The 25,551-nt window shown below is 48.1% G+C and overlaps 1 protein-coding gene across 1 annotated transcript in view; it reads left to right on the top strand.

Moving 5' to 3' along the window:
* Positions 1 to 203: 203 nt before the first annotated feature.
* LOC144138846 (cytosolic Fe-S cluster assembly factor NUBP2-like) overlaps positions 204 to 25,551 on the top strand; it is a 45,238-nt gene continuing 19,890 nt past the window's right edge. The window contains exons 1-5 of the mRNA XM_077671340.1: positions 204 to 278; positions 740 to 864; positions 2,875 to 2,963; positions 9,192 to 9,301; positions 15,675 to 15,829. Coding sequence (XP_077527466.1) covers positions 263 to 278; positions 740 to 864; positions 2,875 to 2,963; positions 9,192 to 9,301; positions 15,675 to 15,829 — 495 coding nt within the window. The 5' untranslated portion in view covers positions 204 to 262. The remainder of the gene's footprint in view (positions 279 to 739; positions 865 to 2,874; positions 2,964 to 9,191; positions 9,302 to 15,674; positions 15,830 to 25,551) is intronic.

The following is a 25,551-nucleotide window of genomic DNA, read 5'->3' as shown; positions in this document are numbered from 1 at the left end:
CCCTTGAGTTCTGTGGCTAAAAGGTATATTCAAAACTCGCGCGTTGAAACTTAACAAAACGACAAATACTAGAAACTTACGATTGGTACTTTTAACGCCATTTTGGGTATTATAGCTAATGAAGTTGATATTTTTAGCCAGTGAGGTAATAACACTAACGGTTTTGCTTCTTCTAACGGCAAAAAGGACAAAAAGCGGGCGAACACCACGAGCGCGTCGTGAGACATTTGAATCCAAATCCACAGCCATAACGTTCTCAAACATGGCAGGAGCAGGAGGTAAGTTGATGTACTTGATGTTAAAGTTTACGTTCCGTCCTGAAGTATTTAGCTTATCGCTCACAAGCATCACAAGCACCCTCTAAACGCTGTCTGAGCTGTGCCGCACGTATTGTCTCATTGTACGTTCTGCCATTTATTCGTTAACCCAGAGAACCACCCGGCAGAAACCGAAACCGTTTCTAGCGTGACTGCACATGTTGCATAAGTTCAAAACAACCGAAGGTTCGACCTATTCGTAACTCTTCACGTACGAAAGCGATAAATGAATGTTGTCTTTGCGCGAGCCCTCCTGTGAGGACTGTTGTGTTTCGTGTCATTTGACCGTCTCTTGGTTCGTCGATTTAACTGCATCGAAGAGTGAAATTTCATATCGTCAGCCCTGTTGTGTTCGTCCATTGTTGGGCTATTCGCTCTCTAACAAAGCGTGGTGCAAGACGAACGGTGATCGTGCCCTACAGGTGATGGCTCTCGTATCCTGGCCGGCGTACAGCACGTCATCCTCGTGCTGTCGGGAAAAGGCGGCGTCGGCAAAAGCACGGTGGCCGTCGAGTTGGCGCTCACACTGGTCGCCTCGGGAAAGAAGGTATAGGCCGGACCTGGGTGCAGTGCATTTAGGGGTCTCGACCAGACGTTACGAATCTAAGTGCGCTGTTGCTTTTCCATTCACGACTTTGTATTCTAGGGTATACTTGCGTGTTGAGATTAACTGCAGTACGCTAAGATTCGGGGGGGTAGCTTGTGTTTGTTCATGTTGGATTGCGCTGACTTTTTACATGCGACGAAGAAAACTACGGAGGGGACATTTAGAAGACAAGCGCACACTACCAACTGATTTATTCACACGAAGTACACACGATTATATGAACGTGAGCATGACAACAGCAGAACAAAATAAATTCTGTTGCTAACCCATCCTATTATTAATCTCTGCATTATCCACTGGAGGCATAACGCTATCAAAAACGGCGTGGCATAACGAACCGCACGTGCGAACACGATTTACAGCAGAACCTCCGGCCGCGGCGGCCGCTTTTCTGATGGAGGCGAAAAGCAAAAACGCCCGTGTGAGCGAGATTTCGGCGCACGTTAAAGATCCCCAGGTGGTCAAAATTAATCCGGAGCCCTCCACTACGGCGCGCCTCATCGCCTGCGTTGCGTCGGCGCGTTAAACCCTACAATCAATCAATCAATCAATCAATCAATCAATCAATCAATCAAAGAACCTCGTTGATACATTCTCGGTTCATACAATTTCCCTGTTAGTACGCTCTCAGTTGTGAACACTAAAAATTCCCCGTAGTATGCTTCTTACCGGATAGTACGTTTTTCTAGATGGTACGTTTCTCTCTCGCGTTTTTTTTTAAAGCATTTCAACAAGGTTCTACTGTATTTTGGTGTTGTCTTTTCACCCTCACCCATACCTTTATATAATTGTCTGGAACTTGTGGGACTAATCCAGCTGATAGTTTGCGCTTGTCTTGCAAATGTCCGCTGTGTGTCTTTCTTTGTTGTATGTAAAGAGTCAGCATAGTACAACATTGACTATGATAATTTAGATTATTGGACGAGCTCTAAATATAATGGGCACAGTAGTGAATGCGCTCTACATCCATTTACGTCCTGCAAACCTGGAAACTCGGGGGAAATTTTACAAGCATGTAGTAGTGATGTTTAATGCGTTCAACATTGTGCGGGAAAGATTTTATCACTGCTTGCTTCACAAATTGCGTTGGTTACACCCAAAAAAAAAGGGCTAGCGTGTAGTGCAGCCTGACTCGTGTGGAGATACTGACTTGTCTAACTGACTCGTCTGACAATTGTCTGACTCGTGTGGAGATACTGGATTTGTGAATCCAGGCCAATCAGCTGCAAATAATCAGTGCATGCTGACATGATTTTTCAGGATTGGTAATCTTGAGGCGTAAATCAATGTGTCACACATTACATTGAGCGAGGACTTTCATCTGATATTTTATAGAATACACACAGCCCATGTCCTTTTTTTGAATTGAGTGGGAGAGGTTATGCCTGGCACGGCAATTTCGCATGCAGCAGCGCCGTGTACTGAAGCTTTGCTGTAGCAAGTGAGCCGTAATGTCTCTCTGTAAGAGAAGCGAAGCCTTGGGGGGGGGGCAGCTCAGCCACACTTGTAACGGCTCCACTTTTTGAACAAGGGAGATGCAACTGGTACATTGAACACTATTGCTGCGATGAAAGTGTGCGTATTGTGAACTTAAGGTATGGCGGGTACACAGTGGGCGACAACTGAGTTTGCGACGACTGGGCTGCCCTGTGCATGCAATAATGGCTCAGAAGTGCCTGCTGCCACACTTCCTACCAATTGCGAAGGCTGTTTTGGTTTTGTGCTGTTGTAAGGCTCGTAAAGATGCCAGTGTCCGCTTCTCTCCATCAACCAGTTTGTCAGATAGTGTCAGACTGGGCAAAAGATGGAGCCAGCCTCCAATCAGGCCTAGCAGGCCAACCACCCTGTGTTGTTCTGTGGTAGTAATCTGTCGATCACTTCTGCTCCAGAAAACCTCCAATATTATGTCAGAATCAAATGATTCATTGATTGTTCGTCTCCTGTGTTCAGGTGGGGCTCCTAGACGTTGACCTGTGCGGGCCCAGCATCCCCAAGATGCTCAACTTGGACGGACACAGCATCCACCAGTGCCCGCAGGGGTGCGTACTGTCGCCAATGCTTTTCATACATTGACCATGTTTCAAAGCAGCATGCTGGCAGTCATAATCCACACATGCGACTGTGCTGCAGGGCAGTGAGTCACGATTCTTGTAGTTCATTAGGATCTCTGAGTCAGCTTTCTGTTGTAGCATGATACTAATCTAAAAATAAAACAAGATTTCTATGCCTCACGGATGGTGTTTGTGCGCACTACAAAATAAACTGTAGTGCCCGTGTCAGTAAAGCAGTAGGAAGCACCATTGCAGTGCCAGCAAGTAAACCATCCAGATATGAAGTTTTTTGTGTGTATGATAAGGTAGTGGGGTGTGGGTCCACGCATTTGGTTGTTTGGTGATGTAAATAACTTTGGAAAGCTTCACATTCCCCCTTCGTTGTTGTTCCTACTGAGGGGTTGTCTGTTTTTGAGTCAAAAATACTTTTGGCCCTTCCGTCCTGCCTTCTTTACTTTCATTGGCTTCAACTTGTCATAGCTTGATGGAGCAGGTTTTGTTCTCCACCTTTTTATTGTTTTTTAGGGGGAATGGAGAATAAACGAAGAAATAAAGGGTTGAGGACCTCTAAGTCGGCGTTCTGTTGTAACAGGGCTCGAATTTTTTGAAGAGCCAATTTCAGTACCACAGAAATTGACCAGGACAAACAGCGTTCATCAGAGGAGAAACATTTCCTTAGCATAGCCCTTCGAAAGAAAAATAAAGTCCTTGTTTAAGTTGTTTGGCGTGCTGAAGGGACCTCTGGGGAGGAAAACGCTATGAGCCGGCTCCATGGCCGTTCATGTACTGATGCATTCCAGTGTACCAAGTATTGACAAAGTGGAGAGCGCAAGTAGCTTTCATCATTCACAAATACCATTTCCTAGCCTTGCTTCAAAGAGGAACTGGGCAACTCTGTAGCAGTTCACACCTAAGTGGCAATACTGTTAGAGTGCTTTCCAGAGTTACGAAGATTGGTCAGAGGGGGGTACATGTTCGTATGTTAATATACATGTTGTTGCGACTAGTACTGTCACAGACAACACTGAAATCTGAACAGATGGGGTGATGTTTATTTGATCGGAAAGCTGAAGCCAAGTGAGGAACGGCTGCCGTGCTTGCCGATTGGGCTTCGCCTGCCTTCTTCCCTTTCATCCCCTAGGATAAGGTCTGATGATGATCGCTGATGGTTCATCGCCTGAGTGTCGCTGAGAGGGAGGTGACAAGTAGAATTGACAATGACGGCAATATGTAGATGTTGGAATAAAGCTTAAGAAAGCACAGGTGCAGGCATTATTGGTGCTGGCATGTTGGATAAATCCCACATGTGGGAAGAGCTTTGATTTGCACCATTCAATTCTGCCCCCCTTTCCACTCCTTATCCTCGGTATTCAATTGCGTGGAATGCATGCAGGCAACCAGGTGTGCGCCGCCATATCTGTGGCCAAGCGTCTGTTGCTAGGCGACGTGCGCACGGCCCGCAGATCAGGCACCCCTCTTCTCCTCCATGCAACCGCGTGAGTGCGCCCGTGGCCTCCGTGCCACCGGCAGCCGATCGCAGAGGCCACGGTGCGCCGTCACTCGTTACGTCGGGCTCCGCGGGATGGCGGCACTTGTCCAGCTAAGCACGACTGTGAAACACATGACTGTGTTTCACGTTACAAACTCTTCGCCGAACACAAAGAATTGCGTCGAGTTCACTGTGAGTGCGATTAATAACATCTCTGTTGGCGCCACAGTTTAGAATCGGATTGGAACGGAGCAGATGACACACGCCGGTGTCTTTTTTTTCTTCGGCGTGCGGCCGCAGTGGCCCAGGCTGCGCCGTGTCCATGGCGCATCGGCCATGTCTGTGGCCGTTTCCAGTGTTGCCAAGCGAAGAAATTCACCGCTAAACTTTTCAACGAATACCGTCTATACAACTGACCGAGATCAATTGCTTGTATGGCCAGCCATCACTAATGGTGGCCGTATTTATTCCTTCTCCTAATCTTTCACTGTTGGCAGTCGTCCCCAGACGTATTTCCATGCCTATCATCTCTGTTTTGGCACACAGCGTCGCAGTCTTGCTGATGATAGTGGTGAAGGTACCATCAGCTCCCCCGTTTGCCTTAGGTTGCAAGCCCATTGCAATCTCGTGGCGAACCTGCAAAAGCCCACTTGGGCAGCCCAGGTTATTTGGCTCGGTCAGCGGGCATTCTCCAGTAGGCTTACTGCCTATTGGGAAGCATGGCTGTGGATTTCCTGCTGTACTCTCTCAGGTGTGTTGGTTGTCATAGGAGACAGCTCAGCCCATGTCTTCCCCCCCCCAATTGAGGTCCGGTTCCCGCTTGTACTTGTTCAGCTCCCAAACCACCTTTTGGCACCAACCAAGACCGCGGCCTTAACTACGCTGTTGAGGCAGCAGCTCCACAGCTAGCATTGACTTTACTGCAGTGGCGATTTGGAGGGACGGAAACTGTACCCACTTTACCGACTGAACAATGTGCTGCCTTTCTGGGAGGCTGGGTTGCCTGAGAGCAGATTCATTTACGTGTGCAGTCACGTGTTAAGAGTGAAGCTCTTTAGCAAATCGTAATTTTTTGTGTCTGCAGTTAAAAATACCGAGAAGTTGCTGAGCTTGCGCACGTGAGCGCGGGCCTTGCAGCGACCGCCCAGTCTCATCGGTGCACTTTAGCAAGTCAAGCATACCCACTTGCGAGGTTGGCCAAGATTGACGGCCATGTGTTTGAGATTTCGGCACACGTTAAAAGATCCCTGGGTGGTCAAAATTAATCTGGAGCCGTCCACTACGGCACGCCTCATCGCCTGCATGCATTGCGTTGGCACGTTAAACCCTGCAGTCAATCAATCAATGGCCGAGATTGGCCCCCCCCCCCCCAAGAAAACACCTCCAGCGTTCGCCGTAATTGCGGCAACACTTGCTCTGAATGAGAAAGACAGGTCATAGCGTACGCCCCTCCAAGGTGATGCCGAATAATTATCACTCTCAAAAAATGAAAGGAGCTCACACTTATAGCAACACTTGATGGAGTAAAGGTCCTTGCGCAAGCAGCAAAGGAGCAAATCGTCTGCAATGGTGGACTTAAACCTTCGTGATGGTTTAGAAGGTTGCGTACAGCTTCGCTACCTTCAAATCTTACGTGTTAGTGTGAGCTTCCCTCATTTTTTATTTATTTTGAAGTGTGTGCGGGTTGCCCATAGGACAGGTTGTACGAGGAACTAATAAACGTTCATGAGCCTAAACAGGCTCGCAGGCATCCAGCCTTCCAGCACTGCCTGTCAGCTTGGGGTCATGCTTAGACTGAGTTCTCTTGTAGCCCTCTGGCAACATCTTTGGTAGGTGGGTTGCAGAGAAAACAGACAGTGACAGTGGAAGGAAGGAAGGAACTGCCCTCGGCATTGGCCAGGGTTGCAGAGGAGGTGGTGGTTAGGACTGTTCAGACCCGCTGCGGTATCTCAAAGGCTACGGTGTTGTGCTGCTGAGCCGAAGGACATTGCAGGTTCTATCCTGGCCGCAGTGGCTGCTTTGCAGATCGAGGTGAAAAGAAAAAACACCTGTGTGTTAAGAAATTTCGGCACATATAAAGATCCCCCTCATTATCATCATCAACAGCCCACTAGGTCCACTGCAGGACGAAGGCCCCTCACATTGACCTCCACCCACTCCTGTCCTGTGCTGCTTGAGTCCATTCTTTGCCTCCGCAATTCCTTATTTTGTCCCTGCGTCGAGTCATTGGCCTTCTCCTTCCTCTAGACTTGTCTCTCGGTGTCCACTCCGTCACCCTAATTGTCCATCGGTTATCATTTCGCCTAACTACATGGCCAGAAGAGTAAGACAGGGAGATACCATCTCGCCCAAACTATTCACAGCATGTCTGGAGGCTTAAAAACATGGTATTAAGAATAAACAGGGGATACTTTAGCCATTTGAGGTTGGCAGACTACACAGTCTTGTGGAGTGAGGCTGCAGAACGCATGCAAACAATGCTTGAGGAACTGCAGTCGGAAAGCACGGCTGTGTAGCTAAACGTAAATATGAATAAATCCAGAGTGATGAGGAATAAGCAGGCTAAAAAAATGTCCTCTTCAGCTTAGGAAAACGAAACGCTAGAAGAGGTAACAGAATATAACTACCTCGGACAGATGGTTAGTGCTGACCCTAACCACGAGAAAGAAATGCGGTGCCGAATAGGTATGGGCTGGTGAGCACTCAGCAAGCACTCCCAAATAATGAAAGTAAGCTACCTCTGTCACTCAAAAGAAAAATCTACAACCAGTCCATACTGCCGGCTATGACATGGCTAAAAAAATTACCCCACCTTCCAGCGAGGGAAACCCTGTGGAGATGCGACGCATCTTGGGGGATCACTTGGTGTTCCCGTTGGGTTGATTCTCTAATTGCGTGAAACGTGTGAGCAACGCGTATGATGTATTTTTTATTTGACACGCGGCGTAACGTTAACGATGATGGCCTTGTGGTCGCTGAGGTGTACGGGTAGTGGATGGTGAAGTAACGGGACCACCGTGCAATTTGTAGCGAAGATCAAGTCTATGCACGTGCCCGAAATTGGAACGCCGGTGCTGGAACGACCGCGGCTATGACGCAACACAATCCAACACAATCCACTTTAATCCAATCCAAATCCAAGCCAAGCCAACCCAATCGAATCCAATCCAATGCCCCTCGCGAGAGAGTGTTCGCTATCGGAGAGAAGAGGGGGTAAGCGGCGGAGAGCGCAGCTCACGCGGCGAGGAGAACCGGGGAGGGGTGTGGACGGACAACAACAACGCCATATGGAGGGACAAGGCGAGTGAATGAGATGCAGTCGCATCTAAAACTTGGCACCTTACTAAACAACTAGAAAGCAAACCCGGGTTGGCTCAAAGGGCTATGGAATAAATAATGTTAGGAATAAAACTCGGGGGCAGGAAATGAGCTACGTGGATCGGAGAACAAACTCGAGTTGACGGAATCATAGTTTGAGAAAAGAAAATGAAATGGACTTGGGCTGGCCATGGGGTGAGACGAACCGACAACTGATGGACGATTAGGGTGACAGAGGGGATACCAAGAGATGGGTCTAGGAGAAGGGGAAGGCCATTAATCCGATGTGGGGAGGAAATGAGAACTCCCGGGGATAAACTGTTGGCTCGAGCAGCGCAGGACAAGAGCGGTTGGAGGTCAGTGCGAGAGGCCTTCGTCCTGCGGTGAGCCGCAGCAGGATGATGATGATGATGATGATTCAGGGTTCGCACAGGTCCTTGAAAACCTTGAAAACCCTTGAATTTAGAAGTGTCAATTTCAAGGCCTGGAAAGTCCTGGAATTTTTAAAGGGTGCTTGAAAACCCTTGGTTTTTCTGGGGAGAACCAATGGCCCTATTTTTCACAAGAATTTAAAGTGTTTGTCGTGAATTTTAGGTGTTAAAAATGTAAAGAAACATTGTAACAATCAGGTTGCAGTGTATTGCGTGAAATTACGAGTTGTGGATTCTCATTATTACGAGGCAACATTGGGAGCAGCACTCCTTGTCACTCATTCATGTCACGATACAATCCCGTGTAAGCCGGCTTCTGTTCTCTATCTTGCACGTTCCATCTAGTCTGTGGACAGCCTTTCATTGCATGTTTGCTGTGCCTCATACGCTCCATCTGGGGTTGCTTTTACGTGCAAATGGTGGACGTGTACATAGTTCATCCTGCCTTGCAGCAACACTTGCTGAGTTAATTTCAGCTGATACTCTTGCTGACAAAGCAGGAGAAGCAGGCAACATTAACTAAGTTTTGAAATCAAACAGCCTAAGCAAAACACCAAGAAAAAGGAAAACCTCTAAATACAAACTATGAAATTACAAATAAAGCTGGGGGGAGCATTCATGAACCCATAGCGCCTATCTAAATGTGCATTAATGTTATTAGGTATGGGGCAATAACTTTGCATTGTGTTGAAAAAGTTTTAAATAATCCCAGATAAAACATAAGATGCAGACCTTGAAAATGTGTTTTCTGGCCCTTGAAAGTCCTTGAAAACCCTTGAATTTTTGCTTTTGAAGCCCGTACGAACCCTGTGTCATTCAGGTGGCCTCAAGATTGATCTGGAGCCTGTGCGCCTCGTAGCCCAGTTGTAGCTTGGTGTGTTGGGCCCTTCAATGGGCTCGCAGTATGTTACAGATACATGAATAAAATCACGAGGGAGTTATAGCTGGGCTGCCCTTTTCTCCCTCGGTTGCCTGCAGCTGGGTCCCTGTGTACACGGATGCCAGCCAGCGACTGGCCGTGATGTCCATCGGCTTCCTGCTGCCGAACAAGAATGACCCGGTGATCTGGAGGGGACCCAAGAAGCACGGTCAGTCACCCCTCACGTGCATCATGCACCCTGACCAGGGCTTTTCAGTCGGGCTTTTAACAGTGATGCTGGTTAAAGGGACCCTGCAACACTTACCATCGACTACAGGGGATGTATTTTGGGGTAAAGTCCATTGTCCCAGCAATCTCCTCCCGCAAGAATCATGAAAATCCGTTCACTATCACCGAAAGTACGCGCGATGAAAAATCGCGCATAAATGTTCCCTCTTAACTCAACCGCGGACAACGCGACTAGAGTTCTTGTATACAGCTCCCCTACGCGATATACAGGAACTCTAAACGCGACGAAAGCTGCGCGCTCTCTCCCGGAAAAGGGGGCGGTGCGTGGCGTTTTGTTCGGTGGCCTTCGATATGTCACATGCCGGGGAGTTTCGTCCTTTTCCCCGCAACGTAGACGGGTCTATTTCTGGTCTGGTGCCACAAAAAAGCAGGCATGGCGGCCTGCTCGCAAGCAAGCGCTCAGGCTGGTAGGGCGTTTTTGATGCAATAAATGTTTGTTGTCGAGTGGGCTCGTTGAAAGTGGAATATTTAGTTCGTCACTCAAACTCCGCACGCACTCAAAACAAAAGAAACATCAAAAGCATGCAAACAGGTTCAGACATAGAACAGGGTCATACAGAGTGCCGACGACGGCTGATCGTCACAGGAAATGCCAGAATTTAGCCGTGAAGTTGACCAGCGACAGCCAATAGGACAGCCAGGACAGCCATGGCCCGATTGACGTCGCAGAGGCCATGCCAGGGGTGCATAATGAGGAGAATTGAAGAGGTCACGGTTGGTTTTTCCACGTCTTTCACGGCGATTTGCGCGCTTACCGCTTCACGTGCACGTGTAATATTTGGCTCGGGTGTTCCTGGAAGTCTAATCTAAACGTCGCGCAGGTTTACTTGCACTGCACGAAGAGTGTTGCAGGGTCCCTTTATGCTGGTGGTCGGGCCGGCGAACAAGCCCAGGAAAACCTCTCGGGGCAATCACATCATTGGGCCCGCTGGGACTGCATCTTTATCATAGCTTTGCCTCGCCGCACTCAGATGCGACTCGTGTCGCCACCTGTTGGAAGAGCGATACAACTGGTACAAGCGTGGCGTTGTAAATGCGTTGCAGGGTGGCTCGCTCTACATCACTTGTTGCAACAAGTGGTGCGATTTTGACGGTGCGAAGAGAAGAATCAATGCCAAAGTGAAAGAAGCCAAAAGGCCAAGAAGCGATACCGTTAGTCAACCTGAACGCCAGACCACGCAAGCCAAACGGTGGCCACTGAACGAGTTGAAACATTTTGAGCAAACGTTCATCCCGCTGCGCCCTACGCTACTTTTGGAGCTTCACCGCAAAGTCGGTGGGCACGCGTACATTGTACATATTTTAATGACCGAGTGTTCAGCGCCCTTTGCGGGATAACGACCACACCACACAGAAAGCTTAACTGAGTCTCGAAGTGTAACCGCGTGTAAACTTTGTCGACTTAAGAATAAGCTAGGTCTTGTGCAGCAGCCAGGCATCACCAATGCCTGGCTGCTGAACAAAGAATGACGACTTCAAGCTTTAGCTCAAGGCAATACTCGGCATTTGAGGGCCCCTATATAAATTTACAGTAAACATTCAGCATGTACTTAGCTCACTTCTCTTTCTACTTCGCCCCACTACACTCAGTGTTCCCTCACTAATCACATACCAAATAACCGGCCAATTCCCAGCGGGTCGCAAACCCACCAGTGAACTCGCCGGTAGCATTTCTGGCTGAATCGAGTGACATGCAGACAAAAAACTTTCGCGTTAAATTATTTGCAAACGAACAACGTAGCCCAAGAAAGACCACCTGTTTTGTAGTAACCACTCTCAAGTTCTAGTTCGTTTTATTTCTGGCCTCGTTGCTTTTTATGCGTGTTTTGTCCAAACAGGAATTGCCCGTCAGTGCTTGTTTTCATTACTTCCTTTCTACATGCTAGTGCCAGAGTCTCCTTTATACAGCACGTGTTTTACATTTGCAGAGGGCCTTGACAACTTTTTTAAAACCACCCACTGTTGCCAGGTGTGAAAACAAACATTGTCCATGCCCTCGCCACACAGGAGATGATGATGATGGTGGTGATTATGACGATAGAGGCGCTCCCTTTGTATCGGGGCGTCGGTTGTCACCAACCGACTTGCCTGTGTTATTCTACCAGGGGTGAGACAGCTGCGCATATTGCACAGATTTGATACAAATTTGTTTTCCTGCGCCAGGTTGCTCCAAAAGCTTGAAAATTGCAAAAATTGTGCCAAATTGCTCCAAAACAGTCTGAGAGCCAAGGATTTTAACGCTCCCGTCAGTGTCAGTGAGGCAAAATGCTTGCTGATGGCATTATTTTCCAGCCTCCCCAAGGTGATGATGTTTGTAAAGATTCAATTGATTGATCATTCAATAAAAAACGGCCGTAAAATTGTCCCCGAGATGGTTTTTTCGAAAGTCACAATGTCGGGTTGCACATGTTCTGTTCTGTGCATTTTTACAGTTTTCCCATCGAAAACCATTGCAAAGTCCTGTAGAAAAAATACTTGTGTACTGAGGCGTGAAACTACTTGGGCAAAGAAGTTGCTCGTGGTTTAGGCAGAGTGCTCTTCGTGGATTTCTGCTGTGGTTTTGGTTATGGGGGTAGCTGGGTTTACATTTAGTCGTTTCATCTGTTGCGGGACTCCAAAGACGGGAGTTCATCAAAAACAACGTGGCACCCGCGAATTCATCGTGTTTCGGCTTTGAGTGTGAGGCCAGCGCGTGCTTGAAGGGAAATTTCGGACTCATTGCGGTGCTATAAAACACTGAGTTATTGCTGCCTTTCACAACGAGCTTGCGAGTGGCGTGAATGGGACGATCGACGCTGCAGAAGCAGCGGCGCAGGCTACATCACCGCAAAGTGTTCAAGCAGTGTCCGATAGCGGGACGGGCTATTATTTCAAGCCAGTAATAACGGTTCATTTATCTGAAGTGAAATTTAATGCCAAGAGGGAGGTGGCTAAACATACCAACCTTACTCAAAGTATGAACGTAGTGAATGTGCACCTTGGGGTTTGAAATGGGAAAGCTGGTGGGGTGCGACAACGGTCACCTCGCTTTGCGCAACTTTTGCCATGGCTCTACAATTGTGCATAAGGCCGAGTATGGAATTACAAAAATAACGATTTCCGCGTTCACGTGATAATAAAATGCCCTAAAATTGCTTAGTTCTTAAATTCGATATTTTCAACGGCGCTCCCCTATCTATGCATAGAACCTAAGAATTTAAAATGGTTTGTAAAAAGGTAGTGCAGTTCGTACCTTGTGATACTCTGGTAGAAAAAAAAACTTTATTGAGAGGCTGCAGTGTCATGTGCATTCAAAACTGATTAATGATTAAAAAGTGCACTTTTCCGTCGTGAGTTGCCAGAAATATGATTTTTTTAGGCTCCTAAGGTGATACAATAAATATCGTTCTTATGCTCCAGTCCAAGGTTCTTCTGCTCCAAAATTAAGATTTCGGTGCTCCAAAAACTGCTCCCAAATCTGATTCAGCTGTCTCACCCCTGTTCTACTTATTTGCCGCACCCTTCACTAACCTAATTGGTTACCCCCCTCCCCCCCTGCGGTTTTAAACAACTCCCCTCTTCCCCGCCTTCCTGCCTTTGCACCCCTGTTGTTTACCCCCCCCCCCCCCCCCCCCTTCTGTTCTAAATTCTATCTATTTCAGTATATTACTCATTCTACGTTCCACTCTCTTCCCTACTTTTCTTCCACCACCACTCCAGCCGCCTCTTCATCACCTCTATGGCCCTGATGTTGAGGTTCCCCCTCGCCCCAAATCCCAAAGCCTCCGCCAGCGTCCCTTCCCCATCGTCCTGCCAAGGTGGTATCTCTGTGCAGTCTATGACAATGTGCCGTACGGTTTCCCTATCTCTGCCGCATCATACACAAGTTTCGTCCTGTTGCCTGCAGTTAGCCGTGTATGCCCGTGTTCTCAGACACCCCGCCCGTGCTTCAAAGAGCAATGCACTGCATCACGTATTGCCATAGAAACCTTCCTTCCTGATTTATAGTTTCGCTGTTCTATAAGTCTTCAGGGTTTTTTTTCCCCCTTCCATTCTCTGCACCCAATTTGCCATCTCTGCAGCTTTTACCTGCTTTTTACCTGTTGTGTAAACCCCACTTTCCCCTACTGAATTTCCGTACTGCTTGGTCAGCTGTCTGGTCCTCCGTCTCCACCACGTGTCCATGCTCCTCGTATACAGGTACCCAAACACTCTCGCGGCCCATTTTTCCTCCTCCATGTCCCGTAGTCTCTCCTGAAATTTTATCTTGCTTTGCACCTCCCTTGCCTCAAAGGACGACCAGCCCATATCCCCCTGTACCACTTCATTCATAGCTTTGCTAGTCCAGCCTACCTACCACCCTCTGATTTACCTCCAAGCCTGCTTGGGTCTCTGACTTCATGCACAGAACCGAATTTCCGAAAGTCAATCCTGGTACCATGACCCCAGGATCGGTGCCCTAATCGCAGCAGAACCTGGGATTTGGGTGCCACCAGAGATATCGGCGGAATTTCTGGCACTGAGCAGGCGAGAAGTCGTTATACAGCAGGCTATGGCTCAGCCAAGCCAAGCCAGTGTCAGTGGCCTTGTTTTGTGTGTGTGTGTGTGACCAGCGGCATGAGCGGAGGGGTAGCTGATTTCACTGTCGGATAAATTAAGCGTAATTAACGCTGTCCAGCATGGGGTAAGACAGGCTGACATTGCCAGAAGTAGAGGCCTGTCTAAGTGGACGGTCCTCTCAATTGTCAAGAACCAGGCCGCTGCCAATAAACACGACTCCGGTGAGATTGAACAGCGCTATCGAATGTGCAAAGTGGTGCACCTGGAGTCGAGTCTGCCCTCAATAAAGAACTCAGGTTCAGTGAAGTTCGGTCTTTATTATTCCCACGCATGCATCGTTCCCGTTCCATTCGGTGAAAAAGGTAGGAAATGCCTCAAGTAGGGGGGTTGTTTCCCATCCATTGTGTGCATTCTGCCGGTAACCGTGCGCAGTCCAACTGGTATAACTTTCGATTTCACAGCTGTCTTTCATCAGATTATTTCATAACAGTTTTTTTAATGACCAGACTAAAATCATAAAAAAATGTGGAAGCTGCCTTGGGGGAACGTCAAGCAGCGATCCGATTTGTTTGACGAATGGTTTCGGGGAGTTCTGCCTCGTCACGGAGGGATTTAAAAGAGCCTTGCTAATTCTGATGGCCACGACTGATTTTGGTAGCTGGTTAATAAGCAGTTCTTTGCCCTTGCGCGAACACTGTGCAGAGGTGCTGCAGGCATGTAGAAAGAACAAAGTGTCTATTGTATGTATATGCATTATCGGTCAGAGTACCCACTTTTGCGCTCATATACCCCCTCCCCCCCCGGGTCGGATACTGCATACCGTATTTGCACGATTCTAACAAGCACCCTTTTTGGCTAAAATTAGCTTTCATATTTGTGTGCGCGTTAGAATCAGGCTAAAAACCTAAATCGGCTCCAAAGAGGCCAGCAGCTTTGCCATGGACACAAAGTGCTCCCGAAATCTGATTCTAGGTTTATGTGGCGGTAGAATCAGGGGGAAGTAATTTTTTCCGAATTTTCCTATGTAAACATACCTGTGCGTTACAATCGGTGGTGCGTTAGAATCGTGCAAATACGGTAATTCAGCTACAGCAGACGTTTTTTTTTTTTTTCCGCATTAACGTGCGTAGACTGCGCATGAAACTCTTGAGGTGTGAACATAACTCTCTGTGCTATGGACTGGGCATTTAAAGGGACATACACCGGCAGTATACATAGAGGTTTTATATAGAGTAGTTTATATAGAGTGATAACCACAAGGTGTCCCTAAATGAACTGGTGGAATTTTAATTTGGCAGTAAGCTTTATGATATCTCAAAGGTGGCTCCATGTACTAGTAGTAGCACAAGCAGCTCCATTTTGTTTCAATGTGTGGTTCAAAAACTGCAGAAAGAAATAGAAAAGACTGTATTTTATTGTTTTATCAGAGGAAAAGTTTTTAGACACCGCTTTTTTGCCTTAAACCCTGTTAAACATATGTTGCCGCAAGTCTTGCTGTCACGGTTTCCAGCATTCCGTCTGGCAGCATACTCAAGGCTGGTACTTCTAAAAATTCCACTTTCAAACCTCTGTAGGGCCGTATCGGGGAAGCTGTTTCTGTTTAAGTGTTTCAGGTGATAGGCTTTCCTTTTGATTAGAAAGTGTATACTCCACAAAAAATGGGTCATCTGTCCCTTTAAGAGGCATCGTTTGTGAGGGGAGGGCTTTCAAAGTGAAGATGTCGATGTCCTGTCTGTGTCTGTCTGTGTGTGCAGCCATGATTCGGCAGTTCCTCGCCGATGTGTGCTGGGGTGAGTTGGACTACCTGGTGGTGGACACACCTCCTGGGACGTCTGACGAACACATGTCCACGGTGGAGGCGCTACGCGGCCTGAACCCGGACGGCGCACTCCTGGTCACCACGCCACAGGTGGGTATACCAGTACCAGTAGTGGCATACCGACAGCTCCTGAACAGAGTAAGAGAATTAGGTACTGCTGCTACCTGGGTGGCTGCCAGAATCACAAAAGTTGTGATGACTAATTCATGGTGCGGCCCAATTCGGCATGCAGTGTTGCCAACACCTTATGTATTTATTCATTCACTCATTCATTTATTTATTTGATTAGTTATGCAATACTGTGGGCCACAAATGGGCCGAAGCAGGAGTGGGGTGTTACAGTGAAGTTAGACGAATTATGCAATTTCTTGTGGGGAACCAAAATTGTATAATTTTGTTGTTTCCCAAATGGTAGAACCAGTGCTACCACTTCACTTTGGAACCCAACTGGTACTCCCCTAAAGCACTGCTGGAAGAAAGTTAAATGTGCTAACCAAGTGCCAAATAAAAATGAAATTCTTGGGTTTAAAGTGCTAGTTGATGCTGTTAATAGCACCAGCTTTGGTGTCATTGCCATTGAGCTGCCATCCACATCTCCCATGCGAAAACAGTTCTTAACAGTGGAGCTTTTGGTGGCTGTAATGTGTCCAGCGTTATCAAAGAACTCCGGGTCATAGTCACTCCTCGCATTTGCCACACTCGCGAGCACGCGTTTAAGGGGGCAGTTGGGTCTTTGGGGCCGAAAAACAGTCAAAAAAAGCGTTTTCTCAAAAATGGCATTTTTGGCCTCCACGGCCATTTTTCCATCAGTCTAAATTTCCTCACCAAAAGGCACCATATTTTGTTGTTACTATATTATAATAGCATTTTAAAGTGCACTCTACAGCTCAGCTCAGCGCAGAATTCGATGGTGAAATGGCACTTTTCTTGCAATGCAAAGCTAGCATTTCATCCTCAGATATCTTGGTACCCAGAGCAGGTACAACTTTAATTCTTTTTGCTTCTGATACCGAAATGTGTGGAGAATACAATGTTGGAAACAAATTTTTCAAATGGAGGCTTTGGAAAATTATTATTGGGTTCAATTGGCACCACCTGCGAGCCATTTCTGGCAGAGCGCAGGAGAAGCGAAGTTCCCTGTGGTGTAAAACAACCAAAAATAGCTGAATCAAAAAAGTTCTTCCTATGTTGTATTCTTTAGTCATTTGTCTGCCTAGCCACATGGTAATTGCCATTATGTATGGAGTGGTTATTTTGTAACTGTGACCCAAAATAATGTCAATTAATTCATAATTAACTCAAAATATAATCAACTTACAAAAACTCTAATGGCAGATTTGAAATCAGCACAAAAAACTCTATAATGCAGTGCAGTTTCATTAAAATTGGCTGGTAAATAAAAAAAATAGCTCTAAGACCAGTCTGCCCCCCTTAAAGAGGAGCGCCTGGTGTTGTCCAGGCTTGCGTGTGGCACTCACAAAGAATGTCAAGAAAACAGTTCATGCGCGTCCATGCCTCAAAAAGGGAGCACAACTCAGCTCCCACTACAGATGCCCAGTTCGCGAAGACAGTTATTGCTGGTTCTAGTCCGTGCTGACGTGTTCCACTCACGGAAAAAATGTGAAGGCGTGTGGACAAAGCGATCCGGGCCTGCCAGTCACGCATGAGGCAGACGACGATATAGATGGATAGGACGATTACTACTACAGTCTAGTCCACTTATAACAATATCCAAGTGCCAAGGAAATTCCATCGTTATAACCAATAATTGTTATAAGCATGTTGCAAAATGAAACGACGAAACAGAGCTTAAAACATTTTATTCGCATGCCAGCAAGGTCGTACTACTGCTAATTTGCGGAAAAGAAGCCACAGTCGGTCACCTTTGTTTGCCGCGTGTAAAGCTAGCACAATTTTTTTCCAAGAGCATCTATAGGTGCTTCACCTAGCTGAGGTAAATGTCCTTGGTGGAAACAAAGTCCCCGAAGGACTGTGTTGCGCATTGGGCCTCCTACGAAGACACTACCTGAGTTGGCTGTGCAACCGCGTCATTAGAGTCGCCACTGTTGCATTTTTGGTGCACAATACAACCAGATTCAATCGTTATAACCGATATCGTGGCACTGGAGCATTGTAATAAGCGGTTTATTTTACCATGGGAAGAATACAAAAGGTGACGGTACCATAGCTGTTCATCGTTATATCTGATATATTGTTATAAACGGTATCGTTACAAGTGGACTTGACTGTACTACCACAGCAGAAAGCGACGACGGAACATGTAAATGAAGAGTTTCAAACCTGATTGATTAATTGTAGGGTTTAACGCGCCAACGCAACGCAGGCGATGAGGTGCGCCGTAGTTGAGGGCTCCGGATTAACTGTGACCACCTGGGGTTCTTTAACGTGCGCCGAAATCTCGTACACATGGGCGTTTTTGCTTTTCGCCTCTATCAGAAAAGCGGCCGCCGTGGCCGGGAATTGAGCCCGTGACCTCGTGCTCAGCAGCGCAACGACTTAGCCACTGAGCCACCGCGGCGGGTAAAACCTAAAGCAGTGCAGGATGGTGTTTCCAATTCAGTGCTTACATAGAAATAAATCCTCCAGCTCCACTATAGTTCAAACCTTAACCAACTTAGTCAAAGCTTCGCCAATTTTTTGTCGTACTCCTAGGACTAACTACAAGTAACAAAGCTTTCACGAGGCTTCTGCATTGTACATAGGCACAAAATCACACGCACGCACACGCAATTGCTGTATAAAGGAGGAAAAGGCAGCTTTTGCGGTGAGCCATTATTTGTGTAGCAGGGGTCAAGGAATGACTCACAGTCCACTCCAGCATTTCTGCAACCACCATATGCCACGTTCCCACGACATCAGGTCTCAAAGCTGTTGGTGAAACCACTGGAACAGAGTCCTCCCCACGGTGGGCAGAGGTGGAAATGCCACCCACTGCTCCACTCCACTGCCCAGTGCTTACAATAGCACCCCCCCCCCCCCTCCCCTCCTTCACATCTCCAACTGACCCACTGGAAATGCGCGCCTGGGGAACCAAAAAACAGCCACTGGGCCAGCAGCTCAAGGCCGCCCCTGCACATCTGAAAAGGAGTCTTAAATAGTCGCTTTGCAACTTCAGATTGCCAGCTGCGTGCAAATCAATACTTGTGCTTGTTGCATTCTTGTTTTGTTGAGGAGCTTCGACTCTAACCACGCTGTGGCACCACAGTACCTAACATTTGAGCATAGTTGTTTAATGTTTGTAATGAAAATTTAGTTACGGTTGAACCCGTTTACTAGAGGCACGTACGGGGGAGCAGTTTCTGTCTCTTATATGAGACGTCTCTTATAAGCAGGGAACCATGCTTTCACTAACTGATCAACCCCTAGTTCAATGTGGGCACAGTATGACTAAAATAAGCTTTAAAGAATGCTATAGCATGCTGCAAAAGGTTCTATCCAATGTATGTTTAGCCCCAGAATTCATGATATACAGTCAAACCTCGATGTAACGAAGTCGGTAAAATTCGCAATTCACTTCGTTACATTGAAATTTCGCTACATTGAAATTCGCGGTTATAATGAAAGATTAGCCACGTAAAGCAGTACCTGCAAGCAAAAACGTGACACGCATACACGGCTGGCGCACTGACATCGCCGCGAGGACCACCTGCACGATGTGGCAGCCGTGAAGCGAAGCAGGTGCAGGTAGCTCAAACTACTTACGATTGCCAGAATGGACCTCTTCGCTTAAAAAAAAAAAAGGGCAACGCGCCGTCGGAGCTTAATCGTCTACACGGGCGTCAGCGTGAACTTTATGGCACGTTTTCTGCACGCAAAAACGCACCACGCAAGCCACAGGCGCGCTGACACGCAGCTGCGGCGACTACCTGCGCGGTGCAAGTAGCTCCAGCGACCGCTTCTAACCGCTCGCTAAAACGCAATAAGAGGGGTAAACGACGTTGTTCATGAGGGAAAGAAGCTGATAATGTGGGTGAAAACTGAACTGCAAAACATCGTACGCCCCACTTAGGAAAGGGCCCATCAAATATTGTCTGCAGTGTGAGGCCTAATCGTCTCTGGCATCCCCGAGCCGGCCGTGCCTAAGTGCTTCGAATTTCCCGCCATGTGGTGCATGCCTCCCCATTGGTGCAAGTCGTCAGGCTGCTCCCACTGCCGTGCGCAGCGCTAGTAGTTTTTTCAGCTGAGGCAGAAACCGCCATCGGTGCGTAATCACGGTCATGGGCGTGAAAAAAACTCGCGCACAAGGCTCGTTGCGATCCACAAATGCGATCCACGCTCTTGCTGGAATGATGAAACACAACAACCACAAGCGAACACGAATGAAGGACAAAGTGGCGGCGGCACCTTACACAGTTTGTAGGCAAGGAGCTTGTAGGCACTACGCTCGCTCACGGACTCCGTGACTCGCGGCATTGGGCGGCCTGTGTAGCCGTTCGCGGTTTATTGAGACCCCGTTCCAGCGCTTGCGCCTCACCAGTTATACTTCTACAACCAAAATTTTGTGCCTTATTGTCCATGAAACTTCGTTACATTGAAATTTCGGCAATCGGGACTTCGTTACGCAGTGGTTAAAAATGCATGGTGTGCAAACACTTGAGGTTAGAAAAAATTATGTGGTTCATTACATCGGGGGTTTCATTACATCGAGGTTTGACTGTAGTTCTGAATCTTTGTTTGCTTCATGACTGTACTTACACTGTTTTCTACAACACCTTCTTCTAGCTTTATCTTCTTTCACTGTCTGCAGAAAAAGCATTGTAGATGTCGAGTTCACAAGCCTGATGAATAGCCAGAGCGCACAGCTTCTTCCGATGTGTGCTCTGGCTATTCATCAGGCTTGCAGTTCTCAACGTCTACAATGCTTCTTGATTGGGAACCCCGCAGAATGCGCTCAGAAACTCGCAGAACCCCGCATGTGCGGTCGTGCTTGTGCGCTTGGTGGCAGGCTTTAAGCACTTGCGTACACTGCATTTCTATTGACAGAGCTTCTCATCGTCGTTTCATAGCTGAATGTACCACTCTGCATTTGTTAAAGTTATAACAAACAACGACTGCAGGCGTCTGTCGTCCCCCTGTGTTTCCACAACGGGCGCTGCTGCACTTAGCTCCACATCTAAACTTAAAATATCCGTTACAAGTGAGATTGTTTACCAGAATTCAAGGATAACTTCTCCTTTATAAACAACTGCGTATCTTCTACATCCAACGTGTGTCATAAAAGTGGTCAAAGTATTGGGGAAGATGGGGCGGCCACCCATGTGGATGAGTAGTCTCTCTTATACTTGGCTGCCTCTTACATCCATGTCTCTTATAACAAGGTTCGGCTGCGTTACAGACAATTGGGCGATTAATAACTTTATTTCTAGCAAGAGCGAAAAGAGCACGAGACAAAAAGAAGAAGAGGGCACAAACAATGTTATTGAATTTCTTCCCCCCCCCCCTCTTACTCTCCAATAACCAACTGCCCACCCCTCAAAATTTCCAGGAAGAGCTTTGCACAGCAAAGTGGAGTAGAAAGGGCGTCCCAAATGTGTGTGACTACATGGGAAGGCTGTGTATGCAACGTGTGACTGGTGCACACAGGCTGTGATTGGACGCTTTGAAGACAATGCAACCATGGGAAGGGGGGAAGAATGGAACTATGACTGTTGAAGTGTGTTTTTGTTCTCTACAAAAGTGTTTGGATACACTGTTAATGGACTGTAAATACTTGTGCAAATATTCGAATATTCATGCGAATATTCAAATGTTCGAAACGATTGCGAATATTCGAAACGAAGAAGATAACGCAGTCAGAAACTTTGGCTTTGGTTTGAATGGCTCTGTTAGAAAATTTTGAAAAAATTTTTGAAGTAAAGTTTGGAAACATGCAGTCTCCGCTAATGGTGAAGGGCTTTCCCGCACTGATCCGGTGACGTGCTGGTAAGCGGCAAACAAAAGGTGCTTTGGGCCAACTCTGCCGTCCTGCTTCTGTTTTGGCGTCCTGATAAGATAATTTGGCTGAACCTTTCCCGGTGAACATTATCTAGATAAGAAGGCTTAGCTGGGTACAGTCTTGGAGCCCTTGGTTTTTTTTATTAAACAATGCGGTAATCAATTTTTTTTAACCTGTAATGTGCCCCCCTTTCCCTTTTTTACGGCGAAAAAAAACAAAATGAATTTCACAAGCTTTGTGTTTCTATACACCAATATATACAGCCTTCTTGACAAACAGGCATTGACACTCATGCACTTCCAGTTTGTTGCTTGCCTTGATTTTTGTCTCAACTGTTTTGCAAGTTTGTTTTAGGCATGACCCACCCCTCGATGAAACCCATATCTGAGGTTCTTGTGCACGTGTGCCGACATTTACGATGCAAGTGCTTTTTAAAAATAAAATTCGTGTGTTGTTGTACAGGGAAAAGGCCCGTGAGCGAGTTCATTGTTAACGCAATACCACCACATCATGAAGGCATGCAGAGGAGGTTGTATGAATCATGCTGTGAGTCAGGCTAACTGGTGTGACCAAACATGGTACTGTCTTTGGTTTGTTTTTTTTTTTTTTTTTTTTTAAGAGGAAAGTTGTGAATACCAGCAGCAGATTGTGTTAATCAATTGAACCAAAATGCTCATGGCAATGGTATCAATTCCACCTAGCAGATCTATTGTTGGGCTACCTACATCACTGGCATCCACAGACCCCCCCCCCCCCCTCCTCGAAATGTTTTTAGCTTCCGAAAGGGTTATGCAAGACCATTAACTTTGCATTTTATTACACTACGGCTGTTGATTATTAAATTTCTGCTGCAAGGCACACAGCAGCCTTCCCGCGCTTCTATGTCTGCTCTTACCTGATGTTCAGCCGTTTTGCAATGTCGTTGGAAAAACAATAACAGAAGTGGGTGAAATGATTGAAAGGTCCTGTAGAGTACGCCCAGTGGCATACTGAATATTTTTTACTCTTACTATCGAGTTGCCTGACTGTGTCTTGTGTCAAGGTGCATTTTACGACCCAGCGAGTACTATGGAAAGGAGGTAGCTGAGCTCCAAAAATGTGTGAGAAGCACGCCCGCCCCACTTGAGTGTCTCCGACAGCACAGAGCACTGGCATTCAGTCACTGTATGGAACGATACTTTCTTACTAGAGGCAGTGCTAGAAGGTTTATCCGAACAATCACTGCAGTCAAAAACACGTGAATGGCGGGGCAGGTCTTAGTGATTCCTGAAGTATCTGTAACGTGCGATTACTGATAGCGTTGAAACGCATGGACATGTTGCACAGAACCAAAACCAAGACTGGTTGGAACAACTGTCCCAAAAATAAATCACAATAACTACATTCCAACGCGTACTTGTGGCAAATAGCACTTAAGTAAAATAAATCACAATAACTACATTCCAACATGTACTTGTTGCAAATAGCACTTAAGTTTTTCCTAATGAAAGTGATAGCATTGACACAAACGCAAGAGCGTATGCATGACGTTTAAAATCTTGGGCATTGTCCAATCACATCGCAAGACGAGTTCGCATCGTAGGAACCTTCATGGGCAATCGGGAAGGAGGGTGCTGAAGGGAGGACAGCGCTTTGTGGGGATCCGCTTGATCCCCTTTCCTCCTCCCGCGAGCGCGATGTTCGAACGAGCGCGCTTTCCCGCGCTCGTGACGTCACCTCGCGGGCCGACGCGCCGGCGGGCACCGACTGTCCCGCCGCCGCTGTCGCTCCTCCTCGCCCGGGAACCTGCCTCCTCTCCTTCGCGCCTTAAAACCGGACGCGCCCGTTTCGCTCTCTCTCTCTCAGGACTCTCTCTGCTCTCGGGTCTCGGTCGGCTCTCTCGCTAGCTCTCTGGATGCCTCTCTGGCTCCAGGGACACAGAGAGGAGATGGAGGATAGGGTATAGGGAACGCGAGGGGCCGCGGATCGTATCGCACCCTCGCCGCCCCACGTCCAGGAGAAGGGAGTCGGATACCGGGGCGCTCCATGCCCCCGGCCGGCTCGTCTCCTCCCCGCCGCGCCGGCCGGTCGGGCGCTGTTTGGCCCCGATCGGACGCGTGTCGGTACAGTGTAGTTCTTAACCCGGTCTTGGCGTTATTATGCACTGTACGACTCGGCCAATAAACCCCCTTGGTTCGTCCCGGCCCCTTGGAGCCTGTCGTCGCCTGTGTCGGTGAGTCGAACCCGTCGCGGCGTCTCCCTTGTGGACGCCGCGTACCTCTCTGGGGCATTTTGGATGGGTCATTTCCGGGCGTCGAGCTGACATCGTCGCTCAACGTCTCTAACGAGGCTAGCCGGGGTCGTTTGTTGTCCCGTAGCCAGACCCAGTAAGCCCACATTGGCGCCCAACACGGTATCGACACTGCGCGACGGAGCAGGCCCTTGGCCTTAGTCCCTGTGCGATTTACTGTGAGGTGAGCGGTTCGGCTTCCGAGCACGACGCTTCGGCGTAACGTGCTCCCACCGCTCACCGCTGTCCGCGGATCGAGGCAGTTATCGCCCAACCCGCGCCAGCATGGCTTTTGGGAGCACGACGCTTTTCGTCGTCACGTGCTCCCGCCGCTCACCGCTGCCCGGGAACCGAGGCGATTATCGCCCGACCCGCGCCAGCATCTCCTGTGTTCTGTACGACTCAACGTAGTGGCGATCCCGAGCCTGCGAACTTGACGTACGATATGAACCTGGAGCAGAGCCATACGCTCGCTACGTCGGAAACGAGAACACCTTTTGCTCGGACGACGTTAGCCTGCGGCCAATGTATCTCCACGTGCAGACGACAAACGGCTTTTGTGGCCAAGTTTGCGTTTCGCCAAGGAGCCCCTTGCGCCTCGTCGGGGAGCATCCTGCTCCGACGACGATAACGCGCATTCGTCCTACCGAGTGCATCATCGCACGCGCGGACGCCAAGGCCCTGTCGCAAAAGAGCGCATTTTGCCTCCACGACACGGCCGGGACCGCATAGCACATCCCCGCGCAGGCATTGTACGACGCTTTGTTGTCGATCTTGCCCGGCGCGCGTGAGATGCAGTGCGCTGAGTCCACAGCTAGGCCCACTGGGGAGCACTCTGTTTCCCAGGCATAGCTCGCCTTACGATCTCGTGTTTCCAAAGCACGGCGGCCCGCTCGCCGCGTAGTGCTACGGACTACTTAGAGATCGGGCCACACGTTCCGAACGAGTTTGACCGTTTCGTCGACAAAAGTTCGTTCGTAGTGGAGACGGACCACGTGGAATTCAGCTGGCTTAAGCGGATACGCGAACCACGCGTGCTGGCCATATACGCCTCGAGATTCGCGATCGCTGCGCCGCCTGCCGCCGCTTCTCCGCGGCGTTAGCGGGATTACCGCTGCGTGGCTGATAGGTGGTTATGCAGTGTTTTGGTTCTCTTTCGCATCTCTTTGCCTTTCCGCGCACTAAACAACTTGTTATGGTGACGTCTGTAAGCTAACTGCATGTTTAGGGCACTTAAAAAAACAGCTGCGTCTTGGTAGAGCGCTCTAACGCCAACAAGAGCTACCCGGGGAGGCGGTTTTGCGCGCGTCTTGGCCGCTCTTTCGGGCGTCGGCGACGGCAGCAGCATATCACCGCTGTCACCTTCGAACACGTCTGCACAAGTGAATTCTATTTATTGTCGCCTCGTTTAGTCCTGATATTGGCAATGAAAGTGTTTGGTTCGTTTTGCAGCGCAGACAACAAATGCGGCTTTGCTTCGAATATGTACGTCGTAGAAAAATATGTTTCGGGGATGTGATAATCCAACAGCTGACAAAAACTTGTGCCTTTTATGGGAATATAAGCCACGCGAAAATGTTAAGTACA

Source organism: Haemaphysalis longicornis, unplaced genomic scaffold (assembly GCF_048455015.1).
Source record: "Haemaphysalis longicornis isolate Haplotype H1 unplaced genomic scaffold, Haemaphysalis longicornis Haplotype H1 scaffold_5, whole genome shotgun sequence".
NCBI lineage: Eukaryota > Metazoa > Arthropoda > Arachnida > Ixodida > Ixodidae > Haemaphysalis > Haemaphysalis longicornis.
Note: the sequence above shows the minus strand (reverse complement) of the source record. Positions and strands in the feature narration are given on the sequence as shown.